This window comes from Ursus americanus, chromosome 8 (genome assembly GCF_024610735.1).
Source record: "Ursus americanus isolate L20-20 chromosome 8, mUrsAme1.1.p, whole genome shotgun sequence".
In the NCBI taxonomy this organism is placed as follows: Eukaryota; Metazoa; Chordata; class Mammalia; order Carnivora; family Ursidae; genus Ursus; species Ursus americanus.
In genome coordinates this window covers 70,365,597-70,387,083 of record NC_142134.1, presented here as the reverse complement: position 1 = coordinate 70,387,083, position 21,487 = coordinate 70,365,597, and the positions used below count along the sequence as shown (strand labels likewise).

Genomic DNA, 21,487 nt, shown 5'->3' with positions numbered 1-21,487 from the left:
AGGAACATGATTATTAAGCAGTATATTTCTATATATTTGAAAATTACCTAATAATAAATACAAATTATTACCATTTACTGATTCTAGTCTGGGTCTTAACACTACAATTACTTATTTTTCATCAAACACTAATAATGCAAAATGTATAGAATTAAAGAGAGGCAAGTGGAATCTTTCAGCAAGGTCAGGTAATTGTATATATTACACTACCAGATATAACTTTTAAAATGGACTGCTCCTTGAAAAACTGAAACCATGAACAAACTGGGCAATTTCTTGATATCAATACTGTACTGGGTCAATTTTTTTTAGAATTCACCTTCTGTTGAAAAATCAAGATTTGAATTTTCATTTATAAATTGTTTCCAGTTCCATATTTTCATGCAAATTCCCGATCAAGGATCTATTCAAAGCAGACAAGTACGACTGTCATAATACAGGATTGTTTTTCTCCCCTCTGAGCGTACCATTCTTTCTTAACTCTCATCTTATTGCCTTTGTCCATTCTTCAAAGTTATGTTCTGTGTTCTCTTGGCCTGGCAAGTTAATTTCTACACATCCTTCAGGATCATTCATCCCCTCAAATGTTTTCCGAATTTCCCTCCCACACCCTTTATATTCTTTTATACTGTATTTATGATGTGTTATTATAATTTACTTAGTTTAGCACCTCAAGTTTAGTAGGGGAGTTAGTAACTATTTTTAGAATCTATTTAAGATTTATATGTAATTAAACATAATTACAGGGCTGATTTTCTCACAAGACTCCCTCCCTAAGCCAGGGCCTGAAAGGAACAGTACCTCAGTAAAAACTTATTCACTGACTCATCAGTGACTTGCTCAATTTTGTCACAACAGTCAGCATTGCATACAATAGACTCTGACTAACAAAATAGTCATGCAATCAATTAACTTTTTTCAGCTAGTCAGAAAACGATAACACAGTCGAAAGGTTGATATCTATACGGGAGAGAGGGTTAGCTTCACATAGAGAAACTCCACTTAAGTTTAAAGAGCCTAAGAATGGTTTTAATCAATTTCTATATTTTTTAGGTTCTAATAATCATACAGATTTTTCTTCAGAAATTGTTGTCAAGATTGATGATCATTAATCACTTAATTATGAACATTAACTATATTAAAAACATATTTATTAACTTCTCACAATACTATTGGTCTTCAACTGCTGCACGAGACAAATCATGAAGCTCAGTCCATATAGGACTATGAATATGAGATAAAAGGTCTTTGAAACCACCTTATCTCTCAACAGTATTAAATCTGTAAATATTAATAAGATTCAGTACATGAAGGCAAGTAAATTTTAATGAGAGGAGAAAGTATCACATAAATTTTGTGTTATCTAGAAGGGGGAGAATATTCCAAATTAAATTTCACAGAAATGGCAATTACTAGCAATAAAACTTTCATCAAAATCACTATTTAACATTTAATAATGTTTGATACAAACTGCAAACTAATATGACAGTTTTAATAAATACCTTAATGCTATTTCTACCTTACATCTCTGATCACTTCTTATCTCCTTATATGGGTTTTGTACTTTTTTAAAAAAAAGCTTTATTTATGAGAGAGAGTGAGCAAGTGTATGGGCGCGGGTGGGGGGGGGCAGAGGAAGAGGGAGAGTGAGAATCCCAAGCAGACTCTGTGCTGAGTATGAAGCCCCATGTGGGGCTTTATCCCACAACCCAAGACCATGACCTGAAGCCAAAACTAAAGGTCGGATGTTCAACGGACTGCACTACCCAGGCACCCCGGGTCTTGTCTTTCCTTTAGCCCCTCCATGTATCGTCCTAGTCGGCCTCTAGCTCTTTCTAGTCTTTTCTTAATCTCCAGAAGATTCCTATGATTTAAATTATTAATTCATTTATATTCAACTGGTATCTAGAATATATTAGTAACTCACAAAAACTTAAATATCTAAAACTAATATTTTTCTATAGTGCACACGTGTGCGAAACACTACACTAAGAGCATTACATGTCTTAATCCATTTAGTGCTTACACAACCCAATACAGAAATAGGTTTCACTAATTTGCAAATTTTAATGACAAAACTGAAAGTGAAAGAGAGGTTAATTATCCTGCCCATGGTCACACAGTTGTTAAGTAGTGAAAATGCAATTCAAACTCAGGCAACCATGTTCCAGAGTCTGCATTTAACTACAATTCTAATCGGTGATGTTCTGAAAGACAAATTACAATGATGGTAATGGATTAATAAACTTGGCATGGTCAAACATTACTAGTTCAGGAACACAACCCTTTTGGAAACATTACAGCAATATGTCATCAAAAATCTTAAAAATGTTCACACTTTTCTAGGTATCTATTTTAAGAAAATACTTAACATGGAAACATTTTCATGTACAAAGATATACCAAAGATTTCAATATTACTGATCAATACAATTTTTTACAACCCTAAATATTTAAAAATTTAAAAAATGGTTATATAAATTGCGGTAGTTTCATTTGCTTGAGAATTAGGTCTAATATATCCATTAATTAATGAAACAGTGAACACTGCAACTGCTATTACAGTGTTTTTAAAAGGCAGAATATAAACTTGAATAGAGATATAGACAACTAACCACATAGAAAGCCAAAAAAATAAATATAGAATAAAACCTGAAACTAAATATACCACATGACAACAATGCTGATCTTTGATGAGGATCCCAGTAGTTAAAATATGTGTGTGGGCACATACCTGCATACATATACTAAAACTTATTAACACAAACTTGTTAACAAAACTTATTAACACAATAATACCAAAGCATAAAAGCATTCCCCTGGGTTTACCCAAATTTTATTTTTAAATTGTTTTTATTGTTACTGGTTTAACAAACGAGTTGAAGTTTCAGAGTCATGGGGGAATAACCAATAAAATATCAGAGTAGTACATCAATTAAGGTTTGTTTTTTTTTTTTTTTAAGATTTTATTTATTTGACAGAGAGAGGCCGTGAGAGAGAGTACACAAGCAGGAAGACTGTGAGAGGGAGGAGCAGGCTTCCTGCTGAGCAGGGAGCCTGAGCTTGGGGCTCAATCCCAGAATGCTGGGATCATGACCCAAGGCAAAGGCAGAGGCTTACAGACAGAGCAACCCAGGCGCCCTCACCAATTAAGTTTTAACATTGGTTTTTCCTTGCCTTATTTGCCTCCCTTGACAAGCAAGCATGTTTTTAAAAAGTAAAGTTACAGCCTTCCTGATGTTTTTTTTAGTGTGTGTGTGTGTGTGTGTATAAAAATAGCTGAAACCCACAGAATTCATTCATCTACTATTTATTAATAAAAGACAACAGAGTGCTTAGTGAATTTACGATGTAAAAAAATAACTAAGCACTTCCACCAAATACCATTTCAGAATTTCATTGCAGTTTTTTCTTTCTTCAGTTATTCCTACAAGTACTGACTTGAAACAAAATTTCAAAAGGCTTCAAGTCCATACTTAAAAAATTTATGTTTTAAAAAACGTTTTGTTGAAATATGACATTCATAATAAAAATGCACACAAGTATAGTTTAATGAGTTTTCACAAACTAAACAGTCCTATGTAAACAAGCACTTAGATTACCACCATCAACCAAGAGACACCCCCCATCTTATCTCCCTCTGATCATTCACTCACTCCCACCCCCACTATCTTGACTTCTAACAGCTTTATGCATGTGCATCCTGACGCAGCAATTTTACTTCTAGGAATACATCCTAAAGCAACAATTAATTAAGCGTAAGTCTTAGCTCAAGCATGTTTACTTACATATCTAAAGACAGAATTAAATATGTGATACTTCCACAAAATACTATTCAACTAAGTGAATGATTCTGTAGAAAAATATTTAGTAACATAAGGATGTTCAAAAATATTATTTTAATAAACACAAGTTGCAGAGGCTTAAATAACGTATGATTTGTGGGAGTGAGCTCTGGGAAGACAGAGAGTATGTGTGTATATGTATTTTTTCCCAGAAAATGATTCAGAAGGATTGAAAACTTAACAGGAGCAGTTACCACTAAGTAGGTAAGTAAGGATAATTTTTATTTTCTTCATTTTCTAGTTTTTCTATAATACACAGCTTTTATAGTTCATTTATTCAATTAATACTTATTGAATGGATACAATATGCCAGTCATTTTTTTAGGCACACAGGGAACAGTAAGGGAACAAGACAGAAAATGTTCCTGCTTTCATGGAACTTACATTCAAGAGGGGAGGACAAAGAAAAGATGAACAAATCAATAAAAAAACTTCCCAAGGTGATAAGACTTACAATGAAAAAAAACCCACAGTAACAGGACACAGTGGCAGGTGGAAAGTGGTTAATATGTTGGAATAAATTATCAGGCAAAGCCTCTGAGAAGGTGATCTGCTTTTTAAAGAAATAAATTTTAAGATAAAATTCAAACATACAAAAATGTAGAATGATTCTCCCTTATATCCTCTCTTCAGCTACAACAATTACCTAGATTTTTGCTATACTTGTTCCATTTATCCCTATTTACTTAAGTATTTTAAAGCTAATTCCAGATGTTACATTATTTCTGTGTCATGAATCTTTAAAACATATAAACATTTTCATACATAATTATACCAATTCCTTGCTATCATCTAACACCTGGTACTGAAATTTCCTCTAGTGAGTCTTCATGACACTGACCTTTTTTTTCTTTTTTTTTAAGTTGATTTAAGTAATCTCTACAGCCAACAATGGGGCTCAAACTCACAACCCTGAGATCAAAAGTCACATGCTCTCCCAACTGAGCCAGCCAGGTGCCCCAACACTGACTTTCTGAAGAAGCTAGGTCATCGGTACTACTAGAGAACATTTTACATTATGGTTTGTTCTGTCTCCTGTGGTGTCATTTCCTTTGTTCTATTTCCCAATAATTCTGATAAACTTGTAATTAACTCTAAAGCAAATGGTTCTCAAACTTTTGGATCTCATAATTTCTTTTCACTCAAAATACACTGTGAGGGGCACCTGAGTGCCTCAGTCTGTTAAGTCGCTGCCTTTCAGCCCAGGTCATGATCCCACGGTCCTGGGATTGAGCCCTGCATTGGGTTCCTTGCTCAGTGGGAGCCTGCTACTCCCTCTCCCTCTGCTTGCCACTCCCCCTGCTTATTCTCTGTCAAATAAATAAATAAATAAAATCTTAAAAAAAAAAAATACTGTGAACTTCAAAGAGCTTTTGTTTAGGTGAGTTTCATCCAGTTATATTTACCATATTATATATAAATTAAACTAATAAGTTTAAAAATATTCCTAATTGATAATAATAACTGTATAAATGTTAATGTTTTTAAAATACATTTTAATGAAAAATAACATTTTCAAAGTAAAACAGTGAGATTTTTAAATAATTTTGCAAATGTACTGTATGGTGACTAACATAATAAAAAATATTGTAATAAACTCAAAAAATAATTTTGCAAATCTCTAATGCTTAGCTTAATAGAAGATAGGCAGAGTGTCATATGTGCTTCTGTATTCAATATATTTAGGTGTACTAGCAGTCTCTGGCAGACTTAATTACACACTTATGAGAGAATGAGAATGAAAAGGACAAATAACATGTTATTATTAGTTTTGACCTGGGGTATCCCCTGAAAAAGTTTCAGGGGCTCCAAGAACTTCCTGAACCATATTTGAGAACCACTGGCCTGAAGAACTGCTTAGATTCATATTCAATGTTTTTTGGCAAGAATACTTCAAAAGTGATGCAACATATCACAAGGCACATAAAGTCTAATCTCAATGATGCTCAAGTGATCAGTGTGTTCCAATGGTGATAATTTGCACCCTCCATTGTACAGTTTCCCAAACAACCTTTCCTCTACTAGTTTTATCTTCTGATGATGATGTTTGATTCAATTATCTTATTAGGAGTTGCAAAATAGTACTATTTTTAGTCTACTAGTTTTTAGTCTATTAGTTTTTAATCTATTATGTTTTCTATATTTGCTAGCTGAAATCTTTAAGAAACTTTTTTTAAAGATTTTATTTATTTGTTTTATTTATTTATTTATTTAATTTATTTGAGAGAGAGAGGGGGAACAGCAGGGGGGACAGCAGAGGCAGAGGAAGAAGCAGACTCCTCACTGAGCAGGTAGCCCAAGGCCTGGCTCAATCCCAGGACCCTGGGATCATGACATGAGCCAAAGTCAGATGCTTAGCTTAATCCACTGAGCCACCCAGGTGCCCCTTTAACACTCTTTCTTAAATGATGGCTATTTGGTCCTGAATACAATTTAAGGGGGGGCGGGGGGAGAAAGAGAGAGAGAGAGAGAGAGAGAGAGAGAGAGAAAGAAAGAAAGAAAGAAAGAAAGAAAGAAAGAAAGAAAGAAAGAAAGAGAAGAGAAGGAAAAAAGAAAAAAGAAAAGAAAAGAAAAGAAAAGAAAAGATGAATGCTTAACTTTTCCCTTTAATTGCTCATTTGCACACTATGGTACACTATGTATCCCCAGTGTGGACTAAAGACTGTAAGGGGCACTTCTGTTTTTTCATTATTATAAAGGAATGGATTTTAAAACATTCAGCATGCTTCAGTTGCAACTGCTCGTTTTGATGCTCAAATGTTCTCATATTGTCCAATGGGGAACTCTTAACATTGGCTTCTGTATTCTGTTGACAAATTAGTCTTTGGAGTTTCCTTGCTTGCTGGCACAAGATGTTCTAGGCTCATTTTGTATACTTTCAGATTCACACCAGGATTGCAAGGAGGCCAGCTTTCTTTTAAAGGAAAATAATGTTTAGAGATCATAATCTGGGTGTAGGTTCAATTGAGCTGTCAATGCTTTTAGGGTACTTCAGTAGTCAGACTAGGAAATGCATATTTTTGAAAATAAAAGAAAATCATGAATTTGCACTGACATTTCCAATCCACACATAATATTACAGGGTTTTTACTTCTTTGATTTTACTCCTCTGTTTCTTCTCTTACTCTGGAAATCTTAGTTCCCTAACAATGTTACATAATTACATATTTATCATCTAGATTCAAAAGAACAAACAATGGCAATATTATTACTAATATTACCAAAAGATTTCTTTGAAGCACTCTCTGTCTTTAAAATATATTCTACTAAGAATGTACAGTCAAAATACTGGCTAAAGTTACCTGACATAATTCTTTCCTCAGTGTCACTATGTTACTAAAATAATGCAGCCAGGTTTGTTTGTTACATTCTTTCTCAAATTTTAGGGATTGCTTTATTTAAAAAATGTACATTCTTTGGAATATATAGAATATTTACATAAAACTATATAACAAAGTCCATTCACAGCACTTTCATCCTGTGTCCTCTGCCTCATCTTCTTCATCCCCTTATAGGTAACCATGCTTTTAGTTTTTATCCTTCCTGCTTTTTTGCAAATGAGAATATATTTCCAACCCTTTGCTATTATAAATAGTGTCCTCAATGAATAACATATATATGTTCTATATATAAAACAGAGAAGTGGGCAGGGACAAGATCTTAGCAAAGCCATACAAGTCACAGAAATAAATTTAAATTTTATTCTTCATGTAACAGAAAACTAAGAGGAGGGGCGCCTGGGTGGCACAGCGGTTAAGCGTCTGCCTTCGGCTCAGGGCGTGATCCCGGCGTTACGGGATCGAGCCCCACATCAGGCTCTCCGCTAGGAGCCTGCTTCTTCCTCTCCCACTCCCCCTGCTTGTGTTCCCTCTCTCGCTGGCTGTCTCTATCTCTGTTGAATAAATAAATAAAATCTTTAAAAAAAAAAAAAAGAAAGAAAACTAAGAGGAAGATTTTAAATACAGAAGTAATGTAAGCTTTACTTTTATTCAATCTGATCACAGGAACACAATTTTGGCAAACTGATAACTTCAAAGTTATATTAAGATACATATTTTGAAACTTATCTCTTTAGAGGGAAAACAGATGAAAAAATTACAAAGGAAACTAAAATCTGAAGTATTGCCACTTAAAAAACCATGTGGCGCTACAGGGGCCAATTCTCTATCAAACTATAACAAAATTTCAGGAAAAACATGGGTATAAAGGAAGTTAATCTTTTCTTTCTGCTTCTTTTCTTTGTCTCCCTCTCCCCCCTTCTCTTCCTCTCCTTCTTTCTTTCTTTTTATGCTTCATATAGCTAGTTAGGTTAGTCAAGTGTTGGTTTGTTTTCATGGCAACATTTAAGGAACATCTGACTGTAAAGTGCATGGCTATTTGTTTGTGATATTCTTTACAAGACAGAAAAATGAAAAATCCAGTTCATACATTCTGTGACAATACATCTTGACACTTTATAATCTGACTTTATAGAAAAAGCTTTGAATAATCTTCTGATTTTTAAGTAACTGAGGCGATTTTCACATAGTTCCTCAAACATAACTGATCTGTTCCTGCCTTTTTTGCTTTCTGATATTTTTGATTTTGTATTTGATATTTCTTCTGCCTGGAATGCCTTGCCCTCAGGTCTTCATGTGGAGGACTTCTCATTATTCAAGCCTCTGCTCAAACTCATTTCCTCAGGGAGACTTTCCTGACCACCTTACCCAAAATAATACTCCCAGCCACTCTTGATATCTTGCTTATTGATTCTTTTATAAAATTAGGGGCATGCAGACAGGTATATTTCAAAAATGTTACAAATAATTCTGGAAATGAAAAGTGTAGTAACAAATTCGAAATTCAAGATACAGGTTAAAGAGTAATCAGAACAGCTCAGGAGAGAATTAGTGAATTTGGAGATCGTTCTAAATACAGTAATCAAGATGCAACAAAAGGAGACAAAGAGGTAGAAGATATAAAAGAGAAGATAAGTAATCTAGAGGATAGAATGAGAGGATCCAAAATATGTCTCAGTAGATTCCGACAGGCAATAAAGTGAGAGTTACATTTGAAAAGATAATGGCTAAAAAAATTCACTTGATGAACATTTGTCCTAAGTTATAGAAACCATATGTTTACCAATCAGAATAAATAAAATAAATCTATACCCAAACATATCCAAGACAACCTACAGAACCCATAAACAAAACACACATAGAGAAAGAGAAAGAGAGTTGCTGAAAGTACAGAGTATGGAGATAACCTATAAAGGAAAGCCTATTAGTTGCAGTTATAGCAACAATGAAAGCCAGGACACTCTCAGAGTAGCAGTATTGACAAAAAAATAATTGTCATCCTAAACTTGTGTACCCAGAAAAATTATGTTTTAAGAACATACATTAAAAAAAAAAAAAAGAACACGAAACTGAAAAAAACCTGGGAATCTGCTTAATAGAATTAAGAGAATTCCGTTTATTAAAAGAATTTCTGTTTTCAGAGGAAAATGTGAGATACAGGAAGGAATGGTCATATATGTAAATCTAAGCAAAAACTGATGATATGAAACAGTTACAATGCATTTTTAATTGTAGTGTCATAAAAAGAGAACTAAAACACTGATAAAATAGCTCTATGTGTCAGGATAGGTGGCAACTTAAAACTCTCTAAGTTCTTTATATTAACCGTTCTGCTAATTACATACTTAAAAATTTCTAGTGTAACCACTAACAGAACAGCAATGAAGTATATAACTTAAAAATCAGCAAAGGAAAAAAAGAGTGAAATAAAGGGAAAAACGCAACCTAAAAGAAAATAAAGGACGGGAAAAAGCTTAACAGAAAGCACAAAATAAGATAATGGAAACAAATAATTAGAACGGTGGTAAGTGCTACAAAAGAACACATAATGCTATGAGAAAATATAAGAGACCCAAACTAAATTTTGGTGGGAAATTAATAGAATGTGCACACACACACACACACACACACACACACGTGTGTGTGTGTGTACATGCAATTTAGGAGGTGTGAGGGAGGTTTTCTTAGAGAAGTGATGTTTAAAAGACCTGAAAAAAAGTAGAATATGTTTTATTTAGAATAAACTGGTAGCTTCTACAGAGAGGCACTAGCATGTGTGAATGTTCCGAGGCCAGAGTGTATGACATATTAAAGAAAATGAGAGAAAGCCAGAATGAGGACCAAAATGAAAGAGAGACACAAGATGAGACTGTAGACAGGAGCTGGATTTTGGCAAGTTCAGGATTTTAGATTTTATCCTAAGGACAATGAGAAGCCCTTAAAAGGTTTTAAAGCAGCTGAGTGGTATGCCTCAATTTGGAAATTTTAAAGTACCACCTGTTTCTTCTATGCCTAGAGTCAAGAGAATATTAGATTGAAAGCGACATGGATAACCTAAGATATATTATGTTTTATTCTTCAGGTTTAATAAAATATGGTATCATCTTAAACACAGAACATAACATTTTCTTCCATGTCTTTAGCCTTGGAAAACAAAAGCTTAGGACTGAAAAACAAGATGGATAATTTTATTGCCTTCATTAGCGGACACAGAAATACCTTTTGGACTGAACTATAAAAACTGTTCAGTATTTTCCTAATAGAATAACACCAGACTCCATTTATAAACAGCATAAACATAACATCATAAAACCATAATGACTCTCTTAATTAGTTTCACATCTCAGCTGACAACTTCACCTACCTTAATCTTAGCCAAGAAACTAGACTAGTAGTGACAGTAGTAGCAGCAAAGGATACTTAATAAACATATCACTGAAAGTCATGTAAGTTATTCAATGCGGTCTCCCAAATGCTCACTTGAAGCCTAGTTGATATTATCAATTATGTATTATCACATACATAATTTTTTTTAAAGTCCTACCCAAACTAGGAGCTGTGATTTCCAAATGTTAGACTACTGGTAGCAGTGTGTAGTAGTAATTTCTGAAAAAAATTTTTTTTACTTATCTGTTGTCAATTAGCTTGAGGGAAAATAATTCTAAAATGTCAAGATATTACAAGGCAGTGCAATAACTAATGTTCATCATGACACTTAATGTTCCATATGTTGTTTAAGAAAGTATTAAGGTATTTTCCAATTAAAATGATTAAAATAAAAAATTTCATTGCTAAAAAGTCATAAACCCAATGATCAAGTCTCAATTCTCATTTTAGTTGTCAGTAGCATTTGAAAACAATGAAGATTTTTAATCCAATAAATCCAACATGTTACATATCATACATGTACTGGGAATACAAAAATGAAGAGACAGGTTGCTGCTTCCAAAGGTATATTATAGCGGAAAGACCAACATGGAAACAATTGCAATGCAGTAAGAAATTTACTATAAAGAAAGCTTCTACGAGAATACCACTGGACCTCATGGCAGAAATCTACACCAATAAGGCCAATGACATGCTTTTTCATCTCTGCCCACATTTGATCTTATTTTGTATAGGACTGGTAAGTTCTTCAAGACTATCACAATAATGATAAAATCTGTAAGTTGCAAATTTCTTCCTGTACTTTAGAATATAGGAGAAGTTTTTAGTTTGGTCCCAGATTAAGACTGAAATTTAAAAAAGATGATATGCAAATGTTATTTCTACCTGTTTTTTAACTTAGTGTGCCAGGGCAAAAAAAGAATCACTGGTACAAGCAATGCATGACTTACTTCCTCCCAGTTTCTGAGGTTCAGAATATTTATACAAATCTGTAGAAATGAAAGTGCACAAAGAAATATCTCTAATATTTCAAACACCTGGTTAGAAAGTACAATGGAGAAGTAAATGGCAATGTTCCCCTCTGGGTAACCACATCTTAAGCCAGTCTAGAGTTTGTAGAAGAGAGGGAAAGGAAAATGAGGAATATGGAAACTGACTTATGAGGAACAATTTGAAAAGGTGAAAGATTTGCATGGAAAACAGAAGTTTAGAGAGACGTAATAGTTTCAATAAATATTTACAGCACTAGTAGGAGTAAATTTTCTCATATTGTTGCAGACGGGAAAAATCCCCTTAGAGATTAGCATGGAAAAGAAAAGTCTTAGAGTTAGAATAATTTCTAGAAATATTTACAGTATTCTTAAGCAAAATACTGTTGCAGATAGAAAAAAATATAAAACAAAGGGTGGATATTTCAGAGATATGAACTGAATTATCAGAGCTATCAAAAATTTTTTGCAAGTACTTATTATCAATCAGCGGTTGAATTACCATCTCTTATATGAGAGAATAAAAGAACCTTATATTGGGGCAGAGGCTGGGTAAGATATTCTTTTGAGTATCTTTTTCTTTGCTTATATGGCTAGTTCTGTTCTGACAAGTGTTTTTGCCTATTTTCCTACATACTGGTGTTTTTCCTCATTCACTGTAGTTTTGTTCTGTTAGTTGAATGGGTTGCCAGTTACATCAGTTATAAATACTGTCTCCATTTGAGGCTTGAATTTTCACTCTGTTCATAATAAATTTTATAATAGTTAAGTTTATTTAATACAGCCAAATTTACAAAATTGATGGATTGTTATTCTTCCATCTTAAGAAAGTCTTCCTTATTTTGAGTTCATTAGGATTTAATCCTGTATCTTCTTTTAGCTTTTCTTTTCACATTTAGCCCTTTAACCCACTGGAATTACTTTTGTGAGTAGTGTGAGGTAGGAATCATCCTTTTTTTTTTTTTGGTCCTACACGGGTAACCAGTTGCCCTGGAACCATTTATTCAATAGGCCATCCTCCCCAGTGATTTATAATGACATCTCTGTCTTGTACCAGATTCCACTAATGTATGGAGAGTTTCCAGATTGCTAATCTGTTCTACTGATTTGCATATGCCAATAGCACCATGTTTTAACTGTATTGCATTAAGTAACTCTTGATATGTTTTAGAGGGACTACCTCAATCACCTTTACTTAGTTATGCATAGCTCTTTAAGTATTGCCCATAAATTTTAGGATTGGCAAGTCATTTTTCACAATAAACCCAATGAGAATTTAACTGGAATGACACAATCTATAAGCATATTAAGGATGAAATGCCATCTTTTAGAGTCCGTCCATCCTTTTAAAATATAATCATTTATTTTGGGAGTCTTATTTTGCATCTTCCAATAGTATTATGTTATCCATAATACATAAACAGTTTATTAGTTTCATTCTTCGGTGTTTGGTGCTTTTCCTGCTTTTGCTGCTTTAGTAAGCGAGATTTTTTAAAAACTGGATTGTCTAACTGGGTGGTTGCTGATTTGCAGTAATACATACTGATCGTGTGAGCAGTACCTTTTCTGAACATTTTATCAGTTCTAAAAGTTTACCTTTTCTTTCATGCTTTCTATATACACAACCATATTGTTTGTAAGCAACCACAATTTTGTTCATTCCTTCCTTATATTTATTATTGTTTATTTTCATACTTCTATTTTTTTTCTTATCATGTTGCTTAAGTCAGGACCTCTTATGGTCTGAAAAATGTTGAAAATTGGTGATCGTGTGCATTGTTGTCTTGTCCATTACTTTACATCATTAGGATATGATATTTTTGGTAGTGGCAGTGCACATTTACTCTTAATTTGATAAACATTTTTTATTATAAATGTGTCAGCTTTTGTATAATTTTTCTGTGTCTATTAGGATGATATGTTTCTTTTCTTTTCTTTTCTTCTTTTTCTTTTTTTTTTTGGTAATGTGGAAAACCATAGAGGTTTTTCAAATGTGGAATCATCTGTGCCTCGCTGTCATTATTTATTATGTTTTTATACTTCACTGTATTCAATTTGCTAATATTTATTTAGGATTTTTGTACCTATGTCTGTAAGTAAGACTGGTTTGCAACTTATCCTTCTTTTGCTACTTTTGTCTGTGTTTGGTATAAAGCTTATACCAATATTTCTCTTTTTCTATTCTTTAAAATAGTCCGTAAAAGACAGAAAGTATCTGTTGCTTTAAGGTTATATGAAGTTTACCTACAAAACCATCTGATTGATAATTTAAAGATTTATAAGTTAGACAACCCATAAATTATTCACATTATTTATGGTTAGATTAGCCATTAGATTTATGGATTACATTATCTAATTTGAAAAAAGTAACTCACAGAATGAACAATAGGCTTAAATGAGTACTGTTAAGACATTATAAAGTGAGAATACTATGAAAAATGTAAGACTAGCAAATAAAGGCAGAACACCACTACTGCTGGTATAAGCACTTTATTGATTGTATGTAAGAACAGTTAAATCGGGCCAAAAATTTTAATTTTTTTTAAAAGATTTTATTTTTTTGAGAGAGAGAGTGTGAGCACCAGTGGGGGGAGGGGCAGAGGAGGAAGGACAAACGGACTTCCTGCTGAGCAGTGAGCCCTACTCTGGGGCTTGATCCCAGGACCCTGAGATCATGACCTGAGCTGAAGTCAGATGCTTAACTGACTAAGCCACCCAGGCGCCCCCCCCCCCCGCCAAATTTTAATTCTTAAGAAACCCATCTGAAATATGGATTTAAATCTTCTATCATTACTGATAAAATTCTCTCAAAGTCTATACTGTGTAATAACATACTGGCAGTGAAGTAATGATTAGCAAGACATTTAAAAATTGTTTATAACATCTCTATTTCAACCTTAAAATTTTTAATTTATGAAAAGATTAGTACAGATATTGGTGTGTATACATGCACACACAAATGCATCAAAGGATATGCTCCATTTTTTTTTTTTAAGATTTCATATGCAAGTATGCAAACTTAGAGCCTACCAATCTATACCACAACAGAATGGCTTTATTAAAAAAAATCTAATCTTATTACTCTCTGCTTGAGGCAATCTAGTAGCTTTCTGTGGCCCTAAGAAAGTCAAAATCTGTAATATTTCCTGTGTAACTTTCTCATAATCTGGTCTCTATTTCTTTGGCTTAATCTTTAACATTCTCTCCTTTGCTCTCTACACTCCAAGCCACACTAGACAAATTGATTCCTATAATCATATAAGATATGAAGTATTCCACCAAAATCATTAAGAAGACTATTTAAGGCATAGATTTATATCCGCTAACATTACTCTTTTCAAACTTCGGATGAAAAGGATGTTCACATACATATCTGTGTACTTTGCCAAGAATGTCACAGTAATTTAAATAATTTACATTACTTGTTGTCTATATATACTTGGGTTTGTCTTATCACTTAAGTTTATAAAATCGCAGAATATAAGGATTGGAAATTTACTTTTAAAATGTCATTTATTCCAACCAATCATCTGATGCTTTTGAATACCTCTAATGATAAGACAACCACTTACCACTTAGAGAAATGTCTGACCCTTAGAAATATTCTTTTGCATATGGACCTGAAATCTGTTTCCATCTAATTTCTAGATCCTAATTCTACTTACCGGGCTATTCAAAGAAAGTTCTGCTCTACTTTAATGTAATGGCCACACAAATATTTACAGATCACTATAAGGTTACTGCTAGGACTTCTGTGGTAGTAAGGAAAAGGAAGTACAGAGTGTGGAGACTAGTATTTGACTATCATTTATGAGCTCGTTACTTCACATTTAATTTTCACGTTGCTCTAATGAGTTTGCTATTATTATTAATGCCAAATAACAAGAGGAAACTTAAAGCTCCGATAGGTAAAATTACTTGTTCAAGTTATTAAGTAGCAGAGTGGTCAACCACATGTCTGTCAGATACCAAAACCTATATTTTAGTCTCATTAGAACACTGAACTGCCTTTGAGAAAGAGCTCTAAGAGGTTATGAATCATGGAAAAGCAAAAAAAAAAAAAAAAAAAAAAAGCCAAAAAAAAGCAAAATTCTAAAAATCCTATGCTTTCTACTTTCCAAAATTCTATGCGTTGATATATTTTTTCCTCAAACCTTATATCATAGTCATCTTTGACATTTCTGTCTTATAAACTGTCTAGTTATTATCTTAATATTTCTCAGATCTTTCTACATAAGTAAACTCCCACGACCTAAAATTAGAGAAGCAAAGAGAAAATCATTTCCATATTTCATCCCCTCTCATTTTAATCTGTTTTATACAATGAAAAGACTATCTTCTTTAAACATTGACTAGATACTCTTCTTTAGAGCCCAAACACACACTGCCTTCTGTGATCAAATCCAAATGATATTTTCCTGGCTTTAAGGACTGACAACACTACCCCTAACCTGTGTTAACAAAAGATATCTGTTCTCTCTTCTCCAGGCAAACACTTATTTGGCATCCTCCACAAGCACTTAAAAGGCCCTTCCTTCCTTTCCTCTGTGAATCATGGTTCTTCTTCAGTTAACTATTAGATAAGTCCAACATAGCCTTCATCATTCAGATGTCTTATGAAAAATGTATTTCTATATACTTAATTTCAAGATTATATTTATCACACATATTAACTTTTCTTTTTCCTTAGTTACATCATAAATAACTGAAGAAAAATCATCTATTTTTTAATTTTTCACCTAAGTGTAAAAACTGAATAGCAAGTGCTTAGTGTTCTCAGCTATACATTTTAAAAATAATTTATACATCTCTTTATTTGTATTCTTTGCTTTTAAGCTGCTTGTTAAGATTCTCTCACCATACATTTTATTGTGAAAAGAGACCAAGAGCAACTCTAATTTCCTCTTTCATAAACAAAGTCAAATACAAATTTAGCACTTCTTTCTAGTTCATATCACATAGGTTAATTGCAAGTAATATTACTTCTAAAATAAATTTCTTTATAAATGTAAGGTTTTATGTATATAATACTAAAACATAAAATTACGAATTACACACACACACACACGCACACACACATACACATACACACACACACACACACACACACACACACACACACACAAAATCTTACCTTGCTGAGTATTTTGTTCTTGCATTCGATTCACAGTGAGGTCTAAGGGGCCTTCCTGTTCTTCCTGAAGGGAGTTTTCTGCTTGATTCATTTGGATACTTTTACATATTAGACTTGGTCCAATTGAACCATTTCTATTTTCTTGAATTTTACCACTTTTTGAAATATACTCAATTGCAAACTGACGTATCATCTTTTTCATTAATTCCTGAGCAACTAAGGGAATGTTAGGATCACAGTTCTGAGGAAGATCTAGGGAAGAAATAAATACGATAGGCATTAAAAAAGAGAAATGGAAAATACCAATACTTACACTTATTTTTATTAAAAATTAATGGTTTCAGAAGTCTTCAGCTCAGTCCACAATTGCTAATGGTTTCTAGGACTTAGCAATAGAAATCTTGCGATTTAATTAGTATTGTATCAACCCAAATTTGGCATATTTAATCATTTCTTAAAAACAGACATTTTCCAGGGCACCTGGATTTCTCAGTCAGTTGAGCATCCCACTCTTGACTTTGGCTCAGGTCATGATCTCAGGGTCGTGAGATGAATCCCCAAGAAGGACTCCCTGCTAAACATGGAGTCCGCTTGAGATTCTCCCTTTCCCTCCCCTTCTGACCCTCCAACTACACGTGCCTGTGTTCTCACAAACAAACAAACAAACAAACAAATAAATAAATAAGATCCTCCTCCAACAACAAAGCCAAACATTTTCAGTCCCAAACTAAAATACAGATGAAGAATTAGAAGTGGAACAGCTTATTTTTAGGGTTTTAATCCAAATGTATTCTACTAGATATTAAAACACTTAGAATGTGAATATAAATTGTAACTAAGCAATTTGTAACTTAATATACAAAGCAAGTGCATGCATTAACTGTTAAAACATCTAGACTCTTATAACTATTTGTTACCATTAAATTGTTCAATTCTGTTAAATGTGTATTCCATATGTAACCCAAATGTCATCATCAAAGATTTTCTTTCCTCAACTTATATTGAGAAATTTCAATCATGAAGAAAAAATAAAGAACTATACAGTGATACAGGCAGCCTCTACCAAAATTCAAAATTGTTAGTATTCTTCCCCCTTCACTTTTAAAGCATTTTATTTGCAGAACCACTGAAAACATAGTGTAGAATTATGACATTTCACTCCTAAATATTTCAGCATGCATCTACTAAGACTCTCCTTTAGAAACAAAAATACCATTGTTGAGGGTCTTAATCAATCCTTGACCCCAAAACATGCTGATCAGCTACAACTATAATGAAGGTCAGTGGTGATACATACTTTTGCTTGAAATTTGTACAAGAGATAAAACAACTGAATGATTTTATATAAGAGGTGTAGAATAAGGACAACTGGTAAACATAGTATACAATAGTGATAAAGAGATTTGATATTGAGGAAGGTGGGTGGTGGTGGCTTTTTTACACACACTTCTGGCCTCACTCCAATCCTTTTATTTACTCTGCTCCTTCAGAGGCAGAACTATTGGTATATAGGGAAGGATAAATATGCAGATGTGATTAGGCTTCATACCTCTTCCTCTCAGAAGTGAACTTAGAGATACTAATTCTTTGCTCCTTAAATACCTCAATTCTTACCCAGGCAGATCCGTCTTATGTAAATATGTCTACTCTGATCCAGGGCTGTCTGAGACTGAAGGAGTAAGTCTCCTTAGTTTTGTGGTTCAACATAAGCTGGAGCACATGTCTAAGAAATCTGAAGGCAAGTTCCCCAACTAACATCTACAGTAACAGATACATGACTCTAAAATGCAAGATGGTTTGAAAACATAATATTTGGAAGTGAGGAGAGGCAACAAACTACTTCTACCATGACCACCACCAAATTTGGTAGCAAAACGTGATCTGGGCTGAAATGAATCTATTTATGGTCTTGCAGAAATATCAATACGTTTGGATCACAGGGTGTTGTTTTGGAGATGTTACAAAATAAACATCCTCATATTACGTCTTTCAAAACAAAAAAAAATTGAATTCTGAAAAAACATCTGAGAGAAGAAACTGTAGGCCAGAAAAATGTAACATTTTAGCCTTCACATTTATTATTCCTTTAGAACCCAGTAGGGAAGAAAGGCACTATTGTTTTTATGTATTGGAAAAAAAAGGACTGAGCTATAAGTTGTAATCTTAGCCATTCTTATGAATTTAGGGTAGTTACATATCCCTTCTAGGTTTTAGTTTCTCTGTTCACAAAAATGCAAATAACAGAACCTTCGAAATCATAATAGGGCCTGTTCACAGGATATTTTAAGGTTATGTAGATTGTAGATAAAATACTGAGTTCCTGTACTTGGCATTTTAACAGTCTAGTAAGCATTAGCAATTAAGATATAGACTGAGCAGTTATATTTTATTTAAGTCACAAAATGTCAAATAAGTAAAAATATTAACTAGGTTAATATAAAATTATTAGCTAACTGGGAAAATACAAAGGACCTAACTTCTAAGTACATTTGATACTTTTTGGTCCAGAATCGATAGTATTAGCACATGTACCCTAAATGACGTGGCTTACAAAAACAAGAAATTCCCATGTTGTACATAAAAACTCCCAATTTATATCATTTCTTGATTATTACCTCCAGACATCTTTGAAGGCTTCTGTGAACATTCTTCTCCATCTTTTTCCAAGCCTAATTTTGCTTTGTGTTATGTGTTAAAAGGAGATACTGGATTTACTTCTAGGTATTTTGTTTAACTGTGTTAAAATTTATTCAGTAATGTCACCTTATAAATTCAAAATAATTGAATTTACCAAAAAATAACAGAAACATGTTTGGATTCATATCATCTGACTGGGGCTATAACTTTAGGGTTGGGCTTAGAGCTAAGTTTAAAGCAGAATACACTGTGCTACTCTATTTTTTTTTTTTTCATGTACTCAGTTTTTGGCCCTTTATATTGGGGACTAAGTATATATGTTTAATTAATTACAAAAAAGAGAGAGAGACAAAGAAAATGCTGATTAGCTAGTGAGCCTTCTAGATTATGTGTACAAGCTGTCATAGCTATAAAAAAGCAAATAAGTTAACGGGGATCCAGACCAGGAATTGTAATTTTTCTAAAGGTCAGGCAAGTAATAAATATTTGGCTAGAAGAGAGAATGTTGCCCCATGGAAATAGTATCTACTGCCCCCAAGAAGATAGAAATAACTTGTTTTTTGCCCTATCTCTTAAATTTTTCAAACCTAACCAATTCAAAAGTTTAACAAGCTTTTTGTAATAGCCTGTTTCAAGAGAGTCCTCAATGATTCCAACCTTCTGGCTTCATTCTGTTGTGTAGTCCCTTCCATGATACACTGGTGGTGGCATAGGTGATTAATAGCATACTAAATAAGTCTGTCACTTCCAAGATCAAGTTACAGAAAAATGTGGTTTCTATCTTGGATACTCTTGAATGTTAGTGTTTGCTGTCACCTCCCTCCTCCAACTCCTATTCTGTCCTTCAATCTCACTCTCTTATCACTCACTCTGGAGGAGGCCATACTGTTAGAAGCTCTACGGGGAGGCTCACCTGGAGAGGAACTGAAGTCTCCTACACAACCAGTGCATGAACTTGAAAGAAGATATTCCAGGTCAATGAAATCTCAGATGACTGTAATCCTAGCTGACCCCCTGATGGCAGCCAAACATCCAGCTATGCTACTCTTGAGATTCCCAGCTCAGAGAAAATATGAGATAATAAATGTTTGTTTTAAACTGCTAAATTTTGGGGATAATTTGCCAAATAGTAATAATAAATAATAAAGATTTTGATAAATGTTAGTGGGATGTTGCTGTAATAAAAATTTAAAACGTAAGTTTGGCTTTAGAACCAGGCAATGGGCTTCTGACAGAATTAACATTGTAAGCCAAAAAGTACCTTGAAGAAGTTGTTAATAGGAGTTTCATGGTTTTTGATAAGGTGTGTAGGGTAAGGATTTGTAGGACAATGAGGTAAATGTTACTGGAAAGTAGAGGAAAGAATTATTTTGTAGTGGCAGAAAGTTTTTTTATTTTAAAGATTTTATTATTTATTTGACAGAGAGAGAGACAGCCAGCGAGAGAAGGAACACAAGCAGGGGGAGTGGGAGAGGAAAAAGCAGGCTCCCAGTGGAGGAGCCTGATGTGGGGCTCGATCCCAGAACACCAGGATCATGCCCTGAGCTCAAGGCAGATGCTTAACAACTGAGCCACCCAGGCACCCCTGTAGTGGCAGAAAGTTTCATAACACTATTGTTTGCAGTAACTTGGAAAGTATAAAATGTGCCTAAATAAATGTGATCTATCTAGGGAAATTTTTTTTAAAGATTTTGACAGAGAGAGAGACATCGAGAGAGGGAACACAAGCAAGGGGAGTGTGAGAGGGAGAAGCAGGATTCCTGCTGAGCAGGGAGCCCAATGGGGGGCTCGATCCCAGGACTTTGGGATCATGACCTGAGCCGAAGGCAGATGCTTAATAGCTGAGCCACCCAGGCACCCCATCTAGGGAAATTTCTAAGCAAAGCAAAGTGCCCTCTGGTTTCTTCTTGCTAATTACAGTAACATACAAGAAGGGAGATAGACTAAAGGAAGAATTGTTAAACAAAAACCAGGTCTTGATTATTTTGAAAATTTTCAACTACACAGATAACAAACGAGGCTAAAATTAAGAAAGCTTGCGCTAAGACCAAATCAGGGGAACAGCCGGGAAAACAGCTTCCAAAAAATGATGTTTTTTCTCCAGATTTGACTCTCTTAATAATGTTGTGGGACTCATATGGATTTTCAATTTTAATTT

The 21,487-nt window shown here is 33.8% G+C and overlaps 1 protein-coding gene across 7 annotated transcripts in view; it reads right to left on the bottom strand.

Moving 5' to 3' along the window:
* LCORL (ligand dependent nuclear receptor corepressor like) overlaps nucleotides 1-21,487 on the bottom strand; it is a 163,019-nt gene that overhangs the window by 34,396 nt on the left and 107,136 nt on the right. For all 7 annotated transcript variants that reach the window (XM_045771434.2, XM_045771439.2, XM_045771440.1 and 4 more), the window contains one exon: nucleotides 16,693-16,944. In XM_045771434.2, coding sequence (XP_045627390.2) covers nucleotides 16,693-16,944 — 252 coding nt within the window. The remainder of the gene's footprint in view (nucleotides 1-16,692; nucleotides 16,945-21,487) is intronic.